General features: G+C 36.0%; 1 protein-coding gene across 3 annotated transcripts in view; it reads left to right on the forward strand.

Moving 5' to 3' along the window:
- The window catches only part of DIAPH2 (diaphanous related formin 2), an 893,504-nt gene that overhangs the window by 186,030 nt on the left and 688,656 nt on the right, over nucleotides 1-18,818 (forward strand). For all 3 annotated transcript variants that reach the window (XM_049705081.1, XM_033412217.2, XM_049705082.1), the window contains exon 6: nucleotides 17,822-17,961. In XM_049705081.1, coding sequence (XP_049561038.1) covers nucleotides 17,822-17,961 — 140 coding nt within the window. The remainder of the gene's footprint in view (nucleotides 1-17,821; nucleotides 17,962-18,818) is intronic.

Consider the following 18,818-nt stretch of genomic DNA (forward strand, 5'->3'; position numbering starts at 1 on the left):
ATAGATAGATTGATTATCCTATTGGACATTATCATTGGTCAAATTCTGTCCATTTTCTTGTTGTCTTTTGCATAGGTGAGCTTTCTCTGTTTGAAAGGGTAGCGTACATTTTCTCCCTTCATAGGGCAGAGGATAGAGTGAATATAGTTCCAGTACAAAATAGAGAAAACAGATGCCTGTAAGGGTTCTTAGCTTGTTTTGTACCGTGAGCCCCTTTGGCAGTCTGGTGAACCTATGGGCACCTTCTCAGAATCATGTTTTTAAACGTAAAGCACAAGCTACATAGGATTAACAAGGAAACTAATTATATTAAAATATACTTATCGAACTATTTTTTAAACTTATGACACATTCCAGAGAAATAGAAACTTACGTTTGCACAAAAACCTGAGGACAGATGTTTATAGCAGTTTTGTTCATAATTGACAAAAACTGGAATCAACCCATGGGCTACTACTCGGCAATAAACAGGAACAAACTATTGATATGTGCGATTATTTGTATGAATCTCCAGGGCATTATGCTGAGTGAAAAAGCCCATGTCAAAAGGTTACTATTGTATGATTGCCTTTATATGACATTGACAAAATTATAGAAATGGAGAATGGATTAGTGGTTGCCAGGGGTGGAGGGTTGTGGGAGGGATTTGAGTGTGGTTGTGAAAGGTAACATGAAGCATCCTTGTGGCCGTGGGAGTGTTCTGTATCTTGATTTTGGTGGTTGGATACAAGAATCTACAGATGATCAAATTGCAAAGAACTTAAATAAACACACACACACACACACACACACACACACACAAATAAGTGCAAGTAAAACTAAGGAACTCTCAGGATAGGTGGGTTTTCTCAATATCAGTATCCCAGTTGTGATATTGTAATATAGTTTTGTAAGACATTACCACTGGGTGAAAACAAGGGTTTCTCTGCATTTCTTTTATAACTGGGTGCATATTTACAATTATCTCAAAATAGAAAGTTTAATTAAAAAATTGAGACAGTAATGGGCTTCTTTACAAGCTTTTTTTTTTTTTTTGCGGCCCAGCCGCTCCGCGGCATGTGGGATCCTCCCGGACTGGGGCACGAACCCGCATCCCCTGCATCGGCAGGCGGACTCCCAACCACTGCGCCACCAGGGAAGCCCCTTTACAAAATTTTTTAAATAACAAGACAAAGTGGCAGCTCGTATAACTAGTGAAATTTTTAAGAAATGATGATATTTTACTCTTTAAAAAAAATTAATTTTTGGCTGCATTGGATCTTTGTTGCTGTGCATGGGCTTTCTCTAGGTGCGGTGAGCGGGGGCTACTCTTCGTTGCGGTGCGAGGACTTCTCATTGCAGTGGCTTCTCTTGTTGTGGAGCACAGGCTCTAGGTGCGTGGGCTTCAGTAGTTGTGGCACGCGGGCTTAGTAGTTGTGGCTCAAGGGCTGTAGAGCGCAGGCTCAGTAGTTGCGGTGCACGGGCTTAGTTGTTCCACGCGGCATGTGGGATCTTCCTGGATCAGGGCTTGAACCCGTGTCCCCTGCATTGGTAGGTGGATTCTTAACAACTGCTCCACCAGGGAAGCCCCTGATATTTTAATATATCACCAGAAATGTGGTGTGTGGTGTGATAGGAAAATATCTGTGACTTCTGTTAGTCACAGTGGCCAAGTGGTAGGTGCTGCTTATACACTGTGGTCTGTTGCCTACATTCCTAATTGAAAGAGATGCTAAATTCAAATCAGCAGTTACTGAAAATAAAGATGTCAGTTTTTCCCTTCCAAGTTTGCATACTCCCTGAATTGGGACCCAGGGTTAAGAAGCCCCTGGGTTACTTTCTATCTGTTTACATTTCATTATCTGATATATCTCTAGGGCCTCTGTCAAATAAAAGATAAACATAATGCTTAAGCTTTCTCTTAATCAAGTACAGTGGGTGGTGATAAGATCTCATAAAAAATGCTAGTAGGCACACACTTTACAGTTTTAAAGATTTACTGGGTGTCCATTCACTCACATGCACGTTGTTCATTATAATTGCTAAATACTAGTTTTAAAAGGCAAGTATGGATAGATTTTTAATTTTTTTCTTTTGGCTGTGTTGGGTATTCGTTGCTGTGTGCAGGCTTTCTGTAGTTGTGGAGAGCAGGGGCTACTCTTTGTTGCGGTGCATGGGCTTCTCAGTTCAGTGACTTCTCTTGTTGCAGAGTGTGGGCTTCAGTAGTTGCGGGGCATGGGCTCAGTAGTTGTGCACGTGGGCTCTAGGGTGTGTGGTCTTCAGTAGTTGTGGCACACGGGCTCAGTAGTTGTGGCTTGTGGGCTCTAGAGCACGGGCTCAGTAGTTGTGGCACACGGGCTTAGTTGCTCCGCGGCATGTGGGATCTTCCCGGACCAGGGATCGAACTCGTGTCCCCTGCATTGGCAGGTGGATTCTTGACCACAGCGCCACCAGGGAAGTCCCTGGATAGATTTTAAGTATGGAGTAGACCACATGTTTATTGTGTTTGATATGAAAAAGAAACATGTCAGACTGATTGCTAATTATACAGATTGACTAATTTTGAATATCATTAAATATTTTAATTAGCTTTCTCTAAGAAATCATTTATTGGTGGTTTAGCTTCTCATTGTTAATGTCTCTAAGAGTGTCTAGATCAGATAAGGCTGTTGTTTTACAAGAAAGAAGTTTAGTGTTTGGGGATCAACATTCTACTTATTAAAATATCACCCGTTTATTTCAGTCAATGATAAAAATTAAAATTTATTGTGTGTTTAACTGAGTAATTATTTGGTATCATTATGAAGTATTTTCTTCCATACTCCATAAATTATGTGTTTCACAACAAAAGAAATAACAATAAGGCCACAGAATTTAAATAAGTGTTTCGGGTTTCCTTGTGTACTTGACATTTCTAATAGTACATGTGCTGAAAGAATGATTTAAGTATTCATTTTGTGATGGTTTTAGATTCTGTAATTTGGGGGTGAAATGCTTAATCTGGTATTTAATATATAGAAGCTTCAATAAGTAAACAATAAATGTTTTCTCATAGAAAACCTTACACTTAAAACATTTTAGCTAATTATACTTAAATAAACTTAGTCAAATTCTTTTGAGACAAATGGTATGTATAATCTGAAGAACGATGATGCTTTTACATTGTACCTCTTAATCCCCTTCACCTATTTTGCCCATCTCCTACCCACCCCCACATGACAACCACCACTTTGCTTTTTGTATCCATGAGTCTATTTCTATTTTGTTTTGTATGTTTGTTTGTTTTGTTTTTTAGATTCCACATACAAGTGAAATCATACAGTATTTTTCTTTCTCTGTCTGACTTGTTTCACTTAGCATAATATCCTGTAGGACCAACCATTTTGTGGCAGTGGCAAGAGTTCATTCTTTTTATAACTGAGTAATATTACATTTATACTAGTAATCCATCTATTCAGATTTTCTCTTTCTTCATGACTGAGTCTGGGAAGGTTGTGTGTTTCTAGGAATTTATCCATTTATTTTGTTTAATTTGTTGGCATATAATTGTTCATAGTAATCTTATGATCCTTTGTATTTTTGTGGTGTTACTTGTACCTTCTCTTTCATTTCTGATTTTATTTGGGCCCCCTCTTTTTTTTTTGATGAGTCTGACTAAAGGTGTATCAGTTTTGTTTATGTTTTCAGAGAACCAGCTCTTTGTTTTATTGATCTATTTAAAATTTTAGTTTCTATTTTATTTATTTCCTCTTTGATCTTTAGTATTTCCTTCCTTCTACCAACTTTGGGTTTATTTTCTTCTTATTTTTCTAGCTCCTTTAAATGTAAAGTTAGATTTGTTTGTTTGTTTCTTGGGATAGGCCTGTATTTCTATGAGTTTTACTCTTAGAACTGCTTTTCCTGTGTCCGAAAGATTTTGGAATGTTCTGTTTGCATTTTTATTTGTTTCAAGTTATTTTTTGCTTTCTTCTTTGATTTCTTCGTTGACCCATTGGTTGTTTAATAGCACGTTGTTTAGTCTCCACGCATTTGTTTTTTTTCCAGTTTTTTTGCTTGCGATTGATTTCTAATTTTATACACTTGTGGTCGCAAAAGATGCTTGATATGATTTCAGTCTTCTTAAATTTATTGAGACTTGTTTTGTTACCTTACATATGATCTAAACTGGAGAATGTTCCATGTGCACTTGAAAACAATGTGTATTCTGCTGTTTTTAGATGCAGTGTTCTGTATATATATTAAGTTCATCTTGTCTAAAGTGTTGTTTAAGGCTAATGCTTCCTTACTGATTTTCTATCTGGATGATCTATCTATTGATATAAGGAGGGTAGGGGTATTAAAGTCCTGCACTCTTATTGTATTGTCTCTTTCTTCCCTTACCTCTGTTAATATTTGCTTTGTATATTTAGGTGCTTCTTTGTCTGGTGCATAAATGTTATAAATGTTATATCTTCTTGTTGGATTGACTCTTTTATTATTATGTAACGCCTTCTTTGACTTTTGTTACAGTCTTTGTTTTAAACTCTATTTTATCTGATACAAGTATTGCTACCAAAGCTATCTTTTTATTTCCATTTGCATTGTATATCTTTTTCCATCCCCTCATTTTCAGTCTGTGAGTTTCTTTAGGTTTGATGTGAGTCTCTTGTAGGCAGCATATAGAAAGGTCTTTTTTAAAAAAATCTATTCAGTTATACTATGTCTTTTGATTAGAGCATTTATTCCATTTAGAGTAATTATTGATAGCTATATAATTATTGTAATTTTGTTAGTTGTTTTTTGGCAATTTTTGTAGTTCTCTCTTTTTTCTTCTCTCTCTCTTCCCTTGTGGTTTGATTGTTATGTTTAGATTCGTTTCCCATTTTCTTTTTTGTATTTATTATAATTTTTGTGTGTGTGGTTACTGTGAGGTTCACATATGACATCCTAAGTGTATAACAGAGTCTTTTAAGTTAATAGTAACTTAATTTGGAACACATTCCAAAACTTTATATTTTTACCCCCCTCATATTTTATGTTTTTACTGACACAGTTTACATCTTTTTATTTCATACATCCCTTAACTAATTACTGGTTTTTCAAATAGTTTTACTTCTTTTGTCTTTTACCTTTCATACTTGCTTTATAAGTGATTGCTCCACTACCCTTATTATTTATTCATGTTTTCCAGTGAGACTTTTACCTATTTATGTTTTCTTATTATTAATTAGTTCCTTTCCTTTTTAGCTTACCAAAGTCCCTTTAACATTTCTTGTAAGGCTGGTTTAGTGGTGATGAATTCCTTTTGCTTTTGCTTATCTGGAAACCTCTTAACTTCTCCTTCAATTGTGAATGATTACCTTGTTGTGTAGAGAATTCTTGGTTGGCGGTTTTTTTCTTTCAGCATTATTAATATATCTTGCCACTCCCTTTTGGCCTGTAAGTTTCTGCAAAAAATCTGCTGATAGCATTATGGAGTTTCTTTTGTATGTAATAAATTGCTTTTCTCTTTCTCCTTTTAAGATTCTCTCTTTATCCTTTACTTTTACCACATTAATTATAATGCATCTCAGTGTATTTTCTCTTTGCATTCATATTATTTGGAATTCTCTGGGCTTCCTGGACCTGGATATCTGTTTCCTTCCACAGATTCAGGAAGTTTTCAGCCATTATTTCCTCAAATAATTTTTCTGGCCCCTTGTTTCTTCTCCTTCTGGGACCTCTGTAATATGAATGTTATTCCACTTGATGTTAGAATATGTTCTGAGTATTACTTTTGGCCCCTGAAAAAGGTCTTAATTATAAACTATGTATCCTGCAATGGGAAATGACAATATATGAATTTATCTCATGATACTACTGTTCTGTATAGGTTTTTATCTTACAGACCTTGAGTTAATATTAATATACTTTATACTATATTTTTCATGAAATTAAAATCAATTTTCAGTGCAAATTGCATATAAAATTATTTGAAACATTGTTATAATTAATATATTTATTTTAAAGTACCTTTTATATTTTGGGGAAATTAATTACTTACCTCTAATAACTTCCCTTTACAAGGTGTTTTTCTTATATAATAGGAGAGAAGCCATCTAAAGGTTTAGCAATATATTCAGCTTTGTATAACCCACCGAATACATCATTCTTAGAAAAAATAGGTAGATCAACTTCTGTCAGGCACTTGTTTTTTGTTTCCTTTTTCTACTGGAATTCATGGGACTTATGATGAGAAAAAAACTGTAGTGAACAATAACACACTCACTTGATTAAAGTAGCCAAAGAAACCTGACTACATTAGGGTTTATAAATCATGGTCGATAACAGTAATGGCATTACTGTTTTCATGACAATAATATTGTCCTTCCTATTTGAAGATCATACCACTGATAGTAATCGTTATTTTGTGCACACTGTAGTTAAAAAGACCTGTGTACAATCAATAGTTTTTCCAAGTGTCTGCAGCAAGACACCTTTAGAGCCTAGAACTGTGAAGCCTTTCCTCAATTTATAAATAAATCTGTATTTACATTAAAGAATGACAGGTCATACACAGACCAAGTCAATTTAAAATCAGAAGTGGTATCTCCACTGCAAACTTAAAATATTCTTTTTAGAATATTGCATGTTTGGTGATTTTTTTTTTTTTTTTGACTCAGGAATTGCAGTCTTGGGCACTTATCCAAGAGACTTGAAGACATACAAAAACTGAACATGAATATTGATAACAACTTTGTTCATAATAACTAAAAAAATAGAAACAACTGTCATTCAATGGATAAATGGTTAAACAAACAGTGGTACGTCGATGCCACAGAATACTACTCAGCAATAAAAAGGAAAGAGTCATCGATTTGACAACTGGGATGAATCTCCAAGGAACTATGCTGAGTGAAAAAGCCAATCCCCACTTGGTCATGGTGTATAGTCCTTATTAAATATGCTGTTGAATTCAGTTTGCTACTATTTTGTTGAGAGTTTTTATATCTATATTTATATACTGGTCTATAGTTTCCTTTCCTGTGATGTCTTTGTCATCAAGGTAATACTGGCTCTGTTGAATGAGTGAGGAAGTGTTCCCTCCTCTTCTGTTTCTTGGAAGAGTTTGAGAAGAATTGGTATTAATTCTTCCTTAGAGTTTCATAGAATTCACTATTTTTTTTTTGTGGTATGTGGGCCTCTCACTGTTGTGGCCTCTCCCGTTGTGGAGCACAGGCTCCGGACGCGCAGGCTCAGTGGCCATGGCTCACGGGCCTAGCCGCTCCACGGCATGTGGGATCTTCCCAGACTGGGGCATGAACTTGTGTCCCCTGCATCGGCAGGCGGACTCTCAATCACTGTGCCACCAGGGAAGCCCAGAATTCACTATTGAAATCATCTTGTTCGGGACTTTTCTTTATTGGGAATTTTTTAAAATTACTGATGTAATCTTTTTACTTATTGATGGTCTGCTGAGATTTTCTATTTCCTCTTAAGCCAGTTTTGGTAATTTGTATGTTTCTAGGAGTTTTCCATTTCATCTAGGTTATCCCATTTGTTGGCATGCAGTTATTCCCAGTATTCTCTTACAATGTTTTTTACTCATGTAAGGTCAGTCTTTATGTCCCCACTTCCATTTCTGATGTCAGTTGTTTAAGTCTTCTCTCTTTTTTTTTCTTAGTAATTCTAGCTAAACGTTTGTAAATTTTGATCTTTTCTAAGAACCAACTTTTAATTTCATTGATAATCTCTATGAAAATAATAGATAATTCTATTTTCCATTTTGCTTCTCTCCTTTCTAATCTTTATTACTTACTTTATTCTGCTTGCTGTAGGTTTAACTTTCTATATTTTTTTCTATTTCCTTAGTTGTAAACGTAGGTTGTTGATTTGAGATCTTTGTTCTTTTCCCTTCATGATACTAACAATTTTTTATTGACACTAGTATATTTTTTTGAATTTCATTTTATTTATTTTTTTGTACAGCAGGTTTTATTAGTTATCCATTCTATACATATTAGTGTGTATATGTCAATCCCAATCTCCCAATTCATCACAGCACCACCACCCTCCTCCACCGCTTTCGCTTCTTGGTGTCCATACGTCTGTTCTCTACATCTGTGTCTCAATTTCTGCCCTGCAAACTGCTTCATCTGTACCATTTTTCTAAGTTCCACATATAAGCGTTAATATACGATATTTGTTTTTCTCTTTCTGACTTAATTCACTCTGTATGACAGTCTCTAGATTCATCCGCATCTTTACAAATGACCCAATTTCGTTCCTTTTTATGGCTGAGTAATATTCCATTGTCTATATGTACCACATCTTCCTTATCCATTCGTCTGTTGATGGGCATTTAGGTTGCTTCCATGACCTAGTTATTGTAAATAGTGTTGCAGTGAACACTGGGGTCCATGTGTCTTTTTGGATTATGGTTTTCTCTAGGTATATGCCCAGTAGTGGGATTGCTGGGTCATAGGGTAATTCTATTTTTAGTTTTTTTTTTTTTTTTTTTTTGCGGTATGTGGGTCTCTCATTGCTGTGGCCTCTCCCGTTGCGGAGCACAGGCTCTGGATGCACAGGCTCAGCGGCCATGGCTCATGGGCCCAGCTGCTCCGCGGCATGTGGGATCTTCCCCAAACAGGGCACGAACCCGTGTCCTCTGCATCGGCAGGTGGACTCTCAACCACTGTGCCACCAGGGAAGCCCTATTTTTAGATTTTTAAGGAAACTCCATACTGTTCTCCATAGTGGTTGTATCAATTTACATTCCCACCAACAGTGTAAGAGGGTTCCCTTTTCTCCACACCCTCTCCAGCATTTGCTGTTTGCAGATTTTCTGATGATGCCCATTCTGACTGGTGTGAGGTAATACCTAATTGTAGTTTTGATTTGCATTTCTCTAATAATGAATGATGTTGAGCAGCTTTTCATGTGCTTCTTGACCATCTGTATGTCTTCTTTGGAGAAATTTCTGTTTAGGTCTCCTGCTCATTTTTGGATTGGGTTGTTTTCTTTTTTTTAACACTGAGCTTCATGAGCTGTTTATATATTTTGGAGATTAATCATTTGTCTGTTGATTCATTTCCCAATATCTTCTCCCATTCTGAGGGTTATCTGTTCGTCTTGTTTGTAGTATCCTTTGCTTTGCAAAAGCTTTAAGTTTCATTAGGTCCCATTTGTTTATTTTTGTTTTTATTTCCATTATTCTAGGAGGTGGATCAAAAAAGATCTTGCTGTGATTTACGTCAAAGTGTGTTCTTCCTATGTTTTCGTCTAAGAGTTTTATAGTGCCTGTTCTTACATTTAGGTCTCGAATCCATTTGGAGTTTATTTTTGTGTATGGTGTTAGGAAGTGTTCTAATTTCATTCTTTTACATGTAGCTGTCCAGTTTTTCCAGCACCACTTATTGAAGAGACTGTCTTTTCTCCATTGAATATCTTTGCCTCCTTTGTCATAGATTAGTTGACCATAGGTGCGTGGGTTTTTCTCTGGGCTTTATATCCTGTTCCATTGATCTATATCTCTGTTTCTGTGCCAGTACCATATTGTTTTGATTGCTGTAGCTTTGTACTATAGTCTGAAGTCAGGGAGACTGATTCCTCATGCTCCATTTTTTTCCCACAAGACTGCTTTGGCTATGTGGGGTCTTTTGTGTCTACATTCAAATTTTAAGATTTCTTCTTCTAATTCTGTAAAAAATGCCATTGGTAATTTGCTAGGGATTGCATTGAATCTGTATATTGCTTTTTGTAGTATAGTGATTTTCACAATATTGTTTCTTCCAATCCAAGAACATGGTATATCTCTCCATCTGTTTGTATCATCTTTAATTTCTTTCATCAGTGTCTTATAGTTTTCTGCATACAGGTCTTTTGTCTCCCTAGGTAGGCTTATTCCTAGGTATTTTATTCTTTTTGTTGCAATGGTAAATGGTAAATTTGGTAAAATTTGGTAAAATTTGGTAAAATGGTAAAATGTAAAATTAAGTGTTTTGGTAAATTTGGTAAAATTTGGTAAAATTTGGTAAAATGGTAAATGGTAAAATTAAGTGTTTTCTTAATTTCTCTTTCAGATTTTTCATCATTAGTGTATAGGAATGCAAGAGATTTCTGTGCATTAATTTTGTATCCCACAACTTTACCAAATTCATTGATTAGCTCTAGTAGTTTTCTGGTGGCATCTTTAGGATTCTCTATGTATAGTATCATGTCTTCTGCAAACAGTGACAGTTTTAGTTCTTCTTTTCCAATTTGTATTCCTTTTATTTCTTTTTCTTCTCTGATTGCTGTAGCTAGGACTTCCAAAACTATGTTGAATAATAGTGGTGAGAGTTAGCATCCTTGTCTTGTTCCAGATCTTAGAGGAAATGCTTTCAGTTTTTCACCATTGAGAATGATGTTTGCTGTGGGTTTGTCATATATGGCCTTTATTATTTTGAGGTAGGTTCCCTCTATGCCCACTTTCTGGAGAGTTTTTATCATAAATGGGTGTTGAATTTTGTCAAAAGCTTTTTCTGCCTCTATTGAGATGATCATATGGTTTTTCTTCTTCAGTTTGTTAATATGGTGTATCACAGTGATTGATTTGCATATATTGAAGAATCCTTTCATCCCTGGGATAAATCCCACTTGATCATGGTGTATGATCCTTTTAATATGTTGTTGGATTCTCTTTGCTAGTATTTTGTTGAGGATTTTTGCATCTATATTCATCAGTGATATTGGCCTGTAATTTTATTTTTTTGTAGTATCTTTGTCTGGTTTTGGTATCAGGGTGATGGTGGCCTCATAGAATGAGTTTGGGAGTGTTCCTTCCTCTGCAATTTTTGGGAAGAGTTTGAGAAGGATTAGTGTTAGCTCTTCTCTAAATGTTTGGTAGCATTCACCTGTGAAGGCATCTGGTCCTGGACTTTTGTTTGTTGGAAGATTTTTAATTACAGCTTTAATTTCATTACTTGTGATGGGTTTGTTCATATTTTCTATTTCTTCCTGGTCCAGTCTTGGAAGGTTATACCTTTCTAAGAATTTGTCCATTTCTTCCAAGTTGTCCATTTTATTGGCATAGAGTTGCTTGTAATAGTCTCTTAGTATGCTTTGTATTTCTGCGGTGCCTGATGTAACTTCTCCTTTTTCATTTCGAATTCTGTTGATTTGAGTCCTCTCCCTTTTTTTTTTTTTTTTTTTTTGCAGTACATGGGCCTCTCACTGTTGTGGCCTCTCCCATTGTGGAGCATGGGCTCCGGACGCACAGGCTCAGTGGCCATGGCTCATGGGCCTAGCCTCTCCGCAGCATGTGGGATCTTCCCGGACTGGGGCATGAACCCGTGTCCCCTGCATCGGCAGGCGGACTCTCAACCACTGTGCCAGCAGGGAAGCCCTCTCCCTCTTTTTCTTGATGAGTCTGGCTAATGGTTTAGCAATTTTTTTTTTATCTTCTCAGAGAACCAGCTTTTAGTTTTATTGATCTTTGCTATTGTTTTCTTTGTTTCTATTTCATTTATTTCTGCTCTGATCTTTATGATTTCTTTCCTTCTACTAACTTTGGGTTTTTTTTTTTTTCTTTCTCTAGTTACTTTAGTTGTAGTGTTAGATTGTTTATTTGAGATTTTTCTTGTTTCCTGAGGTAGGCTTGTATTGCTATAAACGTCCCTCTTACAACTGCTTTTGCTGAGTCCCATAGGTTTTGGATCGTCGTGTTTTCATTGTCACTTGTTTCTAGGTATTTTTCAATTTCCTCTTTGATTTATTCAGTGATCTCTTGGTTATTTAGTAACATATTGTTTAGCCTCCATGTGTTCTGTTTTTGATGTTTTTTTCCCTGTAATTGATTTCTAATCTCATAGCGTTGTGGTCAGAAAAGATGCTTGATATGATTTCAATTATCTTAAATTTACAGAGGCTTGATTTGTGACCCAAGATGTGATCTATCTTGGAGAATGTTCCATGTGCACTTGTGAAGAAAGTGTAATCTGCTGTTTTTGGATGGAATGTCCTATAAATATCAATTAAATCTCTCTGGTCTATTGTGTCATTTATAGCTTGTGTTTCCTTATTCATTTCCTGTTTGGATGATCTGTCCATTGGTGTAAGAGAGGTGTTAAAGTCCCCCAGTATTGTTGTGTTACTGTCGTTTTCCTCTCTTATAGCTGTTAGCAGTTGCCTTATGTATAGAGGTGCTCCTATGTTGGGAGGATATGTATTTATTATTGTTATATCTTCTTCTTGGATTGATCCCTTGATTATTATGTAGTGTCCTTCCTTGTCTCTTGTAACATCCTTTAGTTTAAAGTCTATTTTATCTGATATAAGTATTGCTACTACAGCTTTCTTTTGATTTACATTTGCATGTAATATCTTTTTCCATCCACTCACTTTCAGTGTATATGTTGTTCCTAGGTCTGAAGTGGGTCTCTTGTAGACAGCATATATATGGGTCTTATTTTTGTATCCATTCAGCAAGCCTGTGTCTTTTGGTTGGAGCATTTAATCCATTCACTTTTAAGGTGATGATTGATATGCAAGTTTCTGTTACCATTTTCTTAATTGTTTTGGGTTTGGTTTTCTAGGTCCTTTTCTTCTTTTGTGTTTCCCACTTAGAGAAGTTCCTTTAGCATTTGTTGTAGAGCTGGTTCGGTGGTGCTGAATTCTCTTAGCTTTTTCTTGTCTGTAAAGCTTTTGATTTCTCCATCGAATCTGGATGAGATCCATGCCAGGTAGAGTAATCTTGGTTATAGGTTCTTCCCTTTCATCACTTTAAATATGTCATGCCACTCCCTTCTGGCTTGTAGAGTTTCTGCTGAGAAATCAGCTGTTAACCTTATGGGAATTCCCTTGTATGTTATTTGTTGTTTTTCCCTTGCTGCTTTCAGTAATTTTTCTTTGTCTTTAATTTTTGCCAGTTTGATTACTATGTATCTTGGTGTGTTTCTCCTTGGGTTTATCCTGTGTGGGACTCTTTGCGCTTCCTGGACTCTGGTGGCTCTTTCCTTTCCTGTGGTAGGGAACTTTTTGACTATAATCTCTTCAAATATTTTCTCGGGTCGTTTCTCTCTCTCTCCTCCTTCTGGGACCTCTATAATGTGAATGTTATTATGTTTAATATTGCCCCAGAGGTCTCTTAGGCTGTCTTCATTTCTTTTCATTCCTTTTTCTTTATTCTGTTCCACAGCAGTGAGTTCCACCATTCTGTCTTCCAGGTCACTTCTCTGTTCTTCTGCCTCAGTTATTCTGCTATTGATTCCTTCTATTTTATTTTTCATTTCAGTTATTGTATTATTCATCTCTGTTTGTATGTTCTTTAATTCTTCTGGGTCTTTGTTAAACATTTCTTGCATCTTCTCTATCTTTGCCTCCAATCTTTTTCTGCCATCCTGGATCATCTTCACTATCATTCTGAATTCTTTTTCTGGAAGGTTGCCTATCTCCATTTCATCTAGTTGTTTTTCTGGGGTTTTATTTTGTTTCTTCATCTGGTACGTAGCCCTTTGCCATTTCATCTTATCTGTCTTTCTGTGAATGTGGTTTTTGTTCCACAGGCTGCACAATTGTAGTTTTTCTTGCTTCTGCTGTCTGCCCTCTGGTGGATGAGCCTGTCTAAGAGGCTTGAGCAAGTTTACTGTTGGGAGGGACTGGTGGAGGGTAGAGCTGGCTGTTGCTCTGGTGGGCAGAGCTCAGTAAAACTTTAATCCACTTCTCTGCTGATTCGTGGGGCTGGGTTCCTTCCCTATTGGTTGTTTGGCCTGAGGTCACCCAACACTGGAGCCTACCCAGGCTCTTTTTGTGGGGCTAATGGCGGACTCTGGGAGGCCTCACACCAAGGAGTACTTTCCAGAATTTCTGCTGCCAGTTTCCTTGTTCTCACGGTGAGCCACAGCCAACCCCTGTCTCTGCAGGAGACCCTCCAACACAAGCAGGTAAGTCTGGTTCTGTCTGCTATGGGGTCACTGCTCCTTCCTCTGGGTTCCGATGCGTACACTACTTTTTGTGTGCCCTCCAAGAGTGGAGTCTGTTTCCCCCAATCATGTTGAAGTCCTGCAATCAAATCCCGCTAGCCTTCAACCTCTGATTCTCTAGGAATTCCTCCTCCCATTGCCGGACCCCCAGGTTGGGAAGCCTGACATCGGCCTCAGAACCTTCACTCCAGTGGGTGGACTTCTGTGGTATAAGTGTTCTCCAGTTTGTGAGTCACCCACCAGTAGTTATGGGTTTTGATTTTATTGTGATTGCGCCCCTCCTACCATCTCATTTTGGCTTCTTTGTCTTTGGATGTGGGGTATCTTTTTTGGTGAGTTCCAGTGTCTTCCTGTCGATGATCGTTCAGCAGTTATTTGTGATTCTGTTGCTCTTTCAAGAGGGAGTGAGAGCAGTCCTTCTACTCCACCGTCTTGAACCAATCTCGAGCATGTTTGGTTTTGATACTAACATGTCATATCAGTGTAGGGTGGTTGTGATTATTAAACTGACCGAAGTTTCTTTTGGTTCTTTGTGTAGTGTTTTAGAATAGTACAAACACAGTCACACTGGCAAGTATCTCCATTCTAATGATTTTCAAATTAAGGAATCGTTTCAAATTATGAAAGCTCTTTGTTCACCTAGCTTTGCAATAGCATGATGTATGCTAATTGCTAACTTTGTCTGCATTTTTTTTAAAGATCAAATGGACACAGTGGTTATTTTCATTAATCTCATACAGAGCAGCAAATTAAAATTTCCATTATTATCCACCCATTATCTAGTTGTTTCCTTTGTTCAGTATCAGAACAGGATGTTAATGATAAGCCATTGTTGTATTACAGCCCTTTTAAGTACAGTGAGAATTAGTTTAATCTATTGCACTCTTTTGTTTTTAGGTGATTTCTTTAATATTATGTTGCACCATATTGATTTTGCTGAAGATACTTTGACATTTTGTAATAGAGATTTCAGAATTAAATACTTGTTGCTTTAATTTTTTACTCAATATTGAGAAAAGGTGACATACAGTAAAAAAAAAAGAAGTAACCCAAGGACCAGAATGTTAGTGTTTTATTCTTGCAACCTCACTAATTAAAGAAGTAACCCAAGGACCAGAATGTTAGTGTTTTATTCTTGCAACCTCACTGAACTTGGGAAATCAACTTGATTCTCTATTTATGTAATGAGAACATTAGAACAGCTGGTCTTTTAGGGCCAGTCCAGCCTTTCCATGCTATCATGTTTTCATAATTTTCAAATATGAGGTTATGTTAAAACCCCAAAGTCCTCCTAAGCTTGATAAAAGGCATTTGTTCTCTAAAGTTATATATCTTCTGTCTTGCTCCATTACATTGTTGCTTCCATTCCTTATAACTGTAGAGTATCCTCAATTATGTAATTTAAACCAGTTTCTAAGGCTTGGATGAGGGGTGAGTCCCAAGGTGATAGGCTGGCCCAATTGTTCCATAGAGAATATCTCACGCACAACCATGTAGAAGAAAGGATCTAACATTTTCTGAGCATCTTACTCTGTCTATGAGACAACACATATGAAATGCCTGTTTTGGGCACTTGGTATGCATTGTTTTACTTAAGCCTCATAACAAATATGAAGGGTCAGTGTTTATTACCCCTGTGTCACGGACGAGCAAACAGGTTTATAGAAATCCGTTCAGTCAACTGATCAAAGATTACCTAGAAGGTAGGTGAAGGGCCATGATTCATACCCAGTGGCAGTTTGAGCCATCCCCAGCATACCATATACTGTCTAAGTTTACCTGTTCTATACAAGAATATCTGAATATATTATAATGGAATGTCTCAGGACTGTAATATTCTGAAGTGAAACTAAACTGAATTTGGAAGCTTTGGCATGTTGAAGCTCATCAGTCATTCACCTCTTTGGTTATTCACCATTCATAGATCCATCATTCATTCAAGAAATATATACTGAGTACTTAACTGTGTGCCAGGCACTGTGTTAAGATCTGGAGATACAGTAGTGAACAAGATAGGCAAGTTTCCTGATTTGTGGAACCTATTTTTTAATGAGGAGGACACAGTAAACAAGTAAAGTGGTAAACGTCATAAATTTATATAAGACTGTTGGGCTGAGACTTAAATGATGAGAACAAGCAATGGAGAGGTCAGAGGTAAGAGTCTTACAGGCAGAGAAAACAGCAAATACAAAGGTCATTCTACAGGAATAAGCCCTATATATAAGCCTCTAGGGGAGTCAGTATGGCCTTGTCATCCATTAATTAAGAAAATAAGTTTGAGGATCATATGAAAGTGAAAGTGACAGCAGATCTGCAAAATTTTATACTATAAATGTTTTTTATTCCTTGTGGATCTGTAGCCTTGAGATGGGTAAATAAGTTATAGAAATGTGGAAATGATTTCACAATGATGGTTTTACTTACTGTGCCATCTGTGTGGTGATTCATTCAGTAGACTTCCTGAACATCTACTGTATATCCTACTAAAGCAAGAAAAATCAAGTCTGTGGCCATTACACAATATATGGGAGCAAAAAGTATGAAATTGTATTCCTTATTCTGTAATTTTTATGGACAGATTCAATAACAGCACATTTTTGTGGAGGCTCACCAAACCCCATCACTGTGTTAGATACTTGGCATGGAGTTCCCAGTCTGGAAGAGAAAGAGACACACATAATGACCTCTGCCCCAATGTCTTAAGTGCTATAGTAGTGATAGTGTCACAGTTCCTGTACAGAAGACTTTATCAGACTTTAAACATTTACTGTTAAATGGAATTTTTAAAAATTCAGACATTAAGAATGATTGACAATTTCTATATCAGGAGGCATTCTCAATAAAAAGCCAAATAGTATGAAACCCTAGGGAATCCATTTCTCATTATTAACATATTGGTTTTTTTTTAAACTCTATGTCCTCTAATGATATAACTTCTATCAAATTTGAAAACAATTGCTTTCCTTCTTCTAACTTAGATACTTAGCAGAAACTGAGTGTAATTCATATGAATTTACAAAATTGGACTCAAGCTAGGGTTTTAATTCAGGCGGATACATTTGTAATACTGGAAAGGGGCAGTTATGATTATGTAGATCTGGAATGTGAAACTATGAGTTATTAGTACAATGAATGTGTTGATGATGTTTTCCTCCCAGCCTTTTCCCCAAACTACTTACATAGTTATGGCAAGGTGATGAAGCTAAGGAGCTGTGATGAGATAATGAGTTCTAGAAATAACCCCATGAATATTGGAAATTAAGCTAAAAACTAGTTGCTATCAGATAAATGCATTTAATGGCTTTTTAAGATTACTACGGCATGGGATTAACATAGTTAGGAAAGAATAGTTAGGAATTGGTGAATGCTTTACACTAATTTGTTAACTAACATACTAATTGGAGACTATATTGTTTTGCATTTTAATAAACATTTTCACTTGGTTTTCAGATAGGGTGATATTGTGACATATTTCAGTAGATTTGGGTTATGTATAATGTTTTGCATTAAATTTTGTTCACTGTAGAATAGAATATAAATAACTAGGAAAATTAATAAGATGACTTCTAAATGTTCATCCTGTGGGTTAAGGAGGACCAGCTAATGTTAATCCTAATGCCTGGATTGTAAATTTAAGCATCCCTGTCAGTGATACTTTATGCTACTGAAGTCCATATTCTCTTCAGGTTATGAGTACCATCAGTGTAATTTTCCTTTAAATGAGGCTGAGGAGAGTGTTGAGATATATACAGCATGATTTTACCACGTGAGTTTTATGACCAAAAGTTTTTAAGCGCCTGGCACTCTGTACACATTTTTATACGGTAAAATATTTGCATATTCTATGCATTATTGTATTTTAAAAGTTACAAAAAAAAACCTGTTGTTTGTCTAAAATAATATCTTTTTTTTTTTTTAAATAGGGAGGGCTGAAAAACAGCAAACATGAATGCACTCTGTCTTCACAAGAATATGTTCATGAATTACGATCTGGTATTTCAGATGAGAAACTTCTTAATTGCCTAGAATCTCTGAGGGTTTCTTTAACCAGCAATCCTGTCAGGTAGGTGCTTTTTTACTGTTTTGGTATGATTCGTACAATTTGTACTGTATATAATTGTTGGGAATATAATCACTTATGTCATTTTAACCTCACGTTTTCCTGACCAGAAGTCTGATGTTAGTTAATAAAACAATGTCTAATTATGAGTTTGTAAACATTTAAAAATATATAGCTAATCTGATCTCTAATAACAAGCAATTTTAAGAATACAAATATTAGTCGGATGGTTAGGTCCTCTTTGATTATGTAAAATATGGGTCCAGAAGTTAAACATCCACATTTATATGAAAATCTGTACTCGGATAACAATTATTATATATTTATTTATAAAATAAATTAAGTACATTGGCTCTATGATATTTTTCCTTTTTAACTTGAGAAGTAAATATAGTTTTGTATTCTACAAGTTTTAGATATGTCATTCACACATTTATGTAATTTGGGATAGCAAGATTAGTTAATTTTAACCAATAAAATAAATAAGAAAATATTAATAAACTCCTCAAAAATCTACATATTTAGGCTATTACCTAGGTACAAAGGATTTTTAAGGAAGAAGTTCTTGCCAATGGTGGATTCCAATAACTGATGTTCTTTTATTAACTATAAAAAGCCTTTCAGTTAATTACACCCCAAATAAAATGTTTTTCTAGGGAAAAATAGATTTTCAGTGTAATATGAAAATATTCTGGGATCTGCTTACACAATTACTAAAATATTAAGTTCAGAAATTACTGGATAAGAGTATATAGAAACCCTATTTTGATTTTATTCTTGTTTTTCCTAATATATGATGGGATTTGTACTTCCCTGACCTATCCACAGAGCCTTGAAAATAATTTAGAGCTCAGTTGTTT

This window comes from Orcinus orca, chromosome X (assembly GCF_937001465.1).
Source record: "Orcinus orca chromosome X, mOrcOrc1.1, whole genome shotgun sequence".
Classification (NCBI taxonomy): Eukaryota; Metazoa; Chordata; class Mammalia; order Artiodactyla; family Delphinidae; genus Orcinus; species Orcinus orca.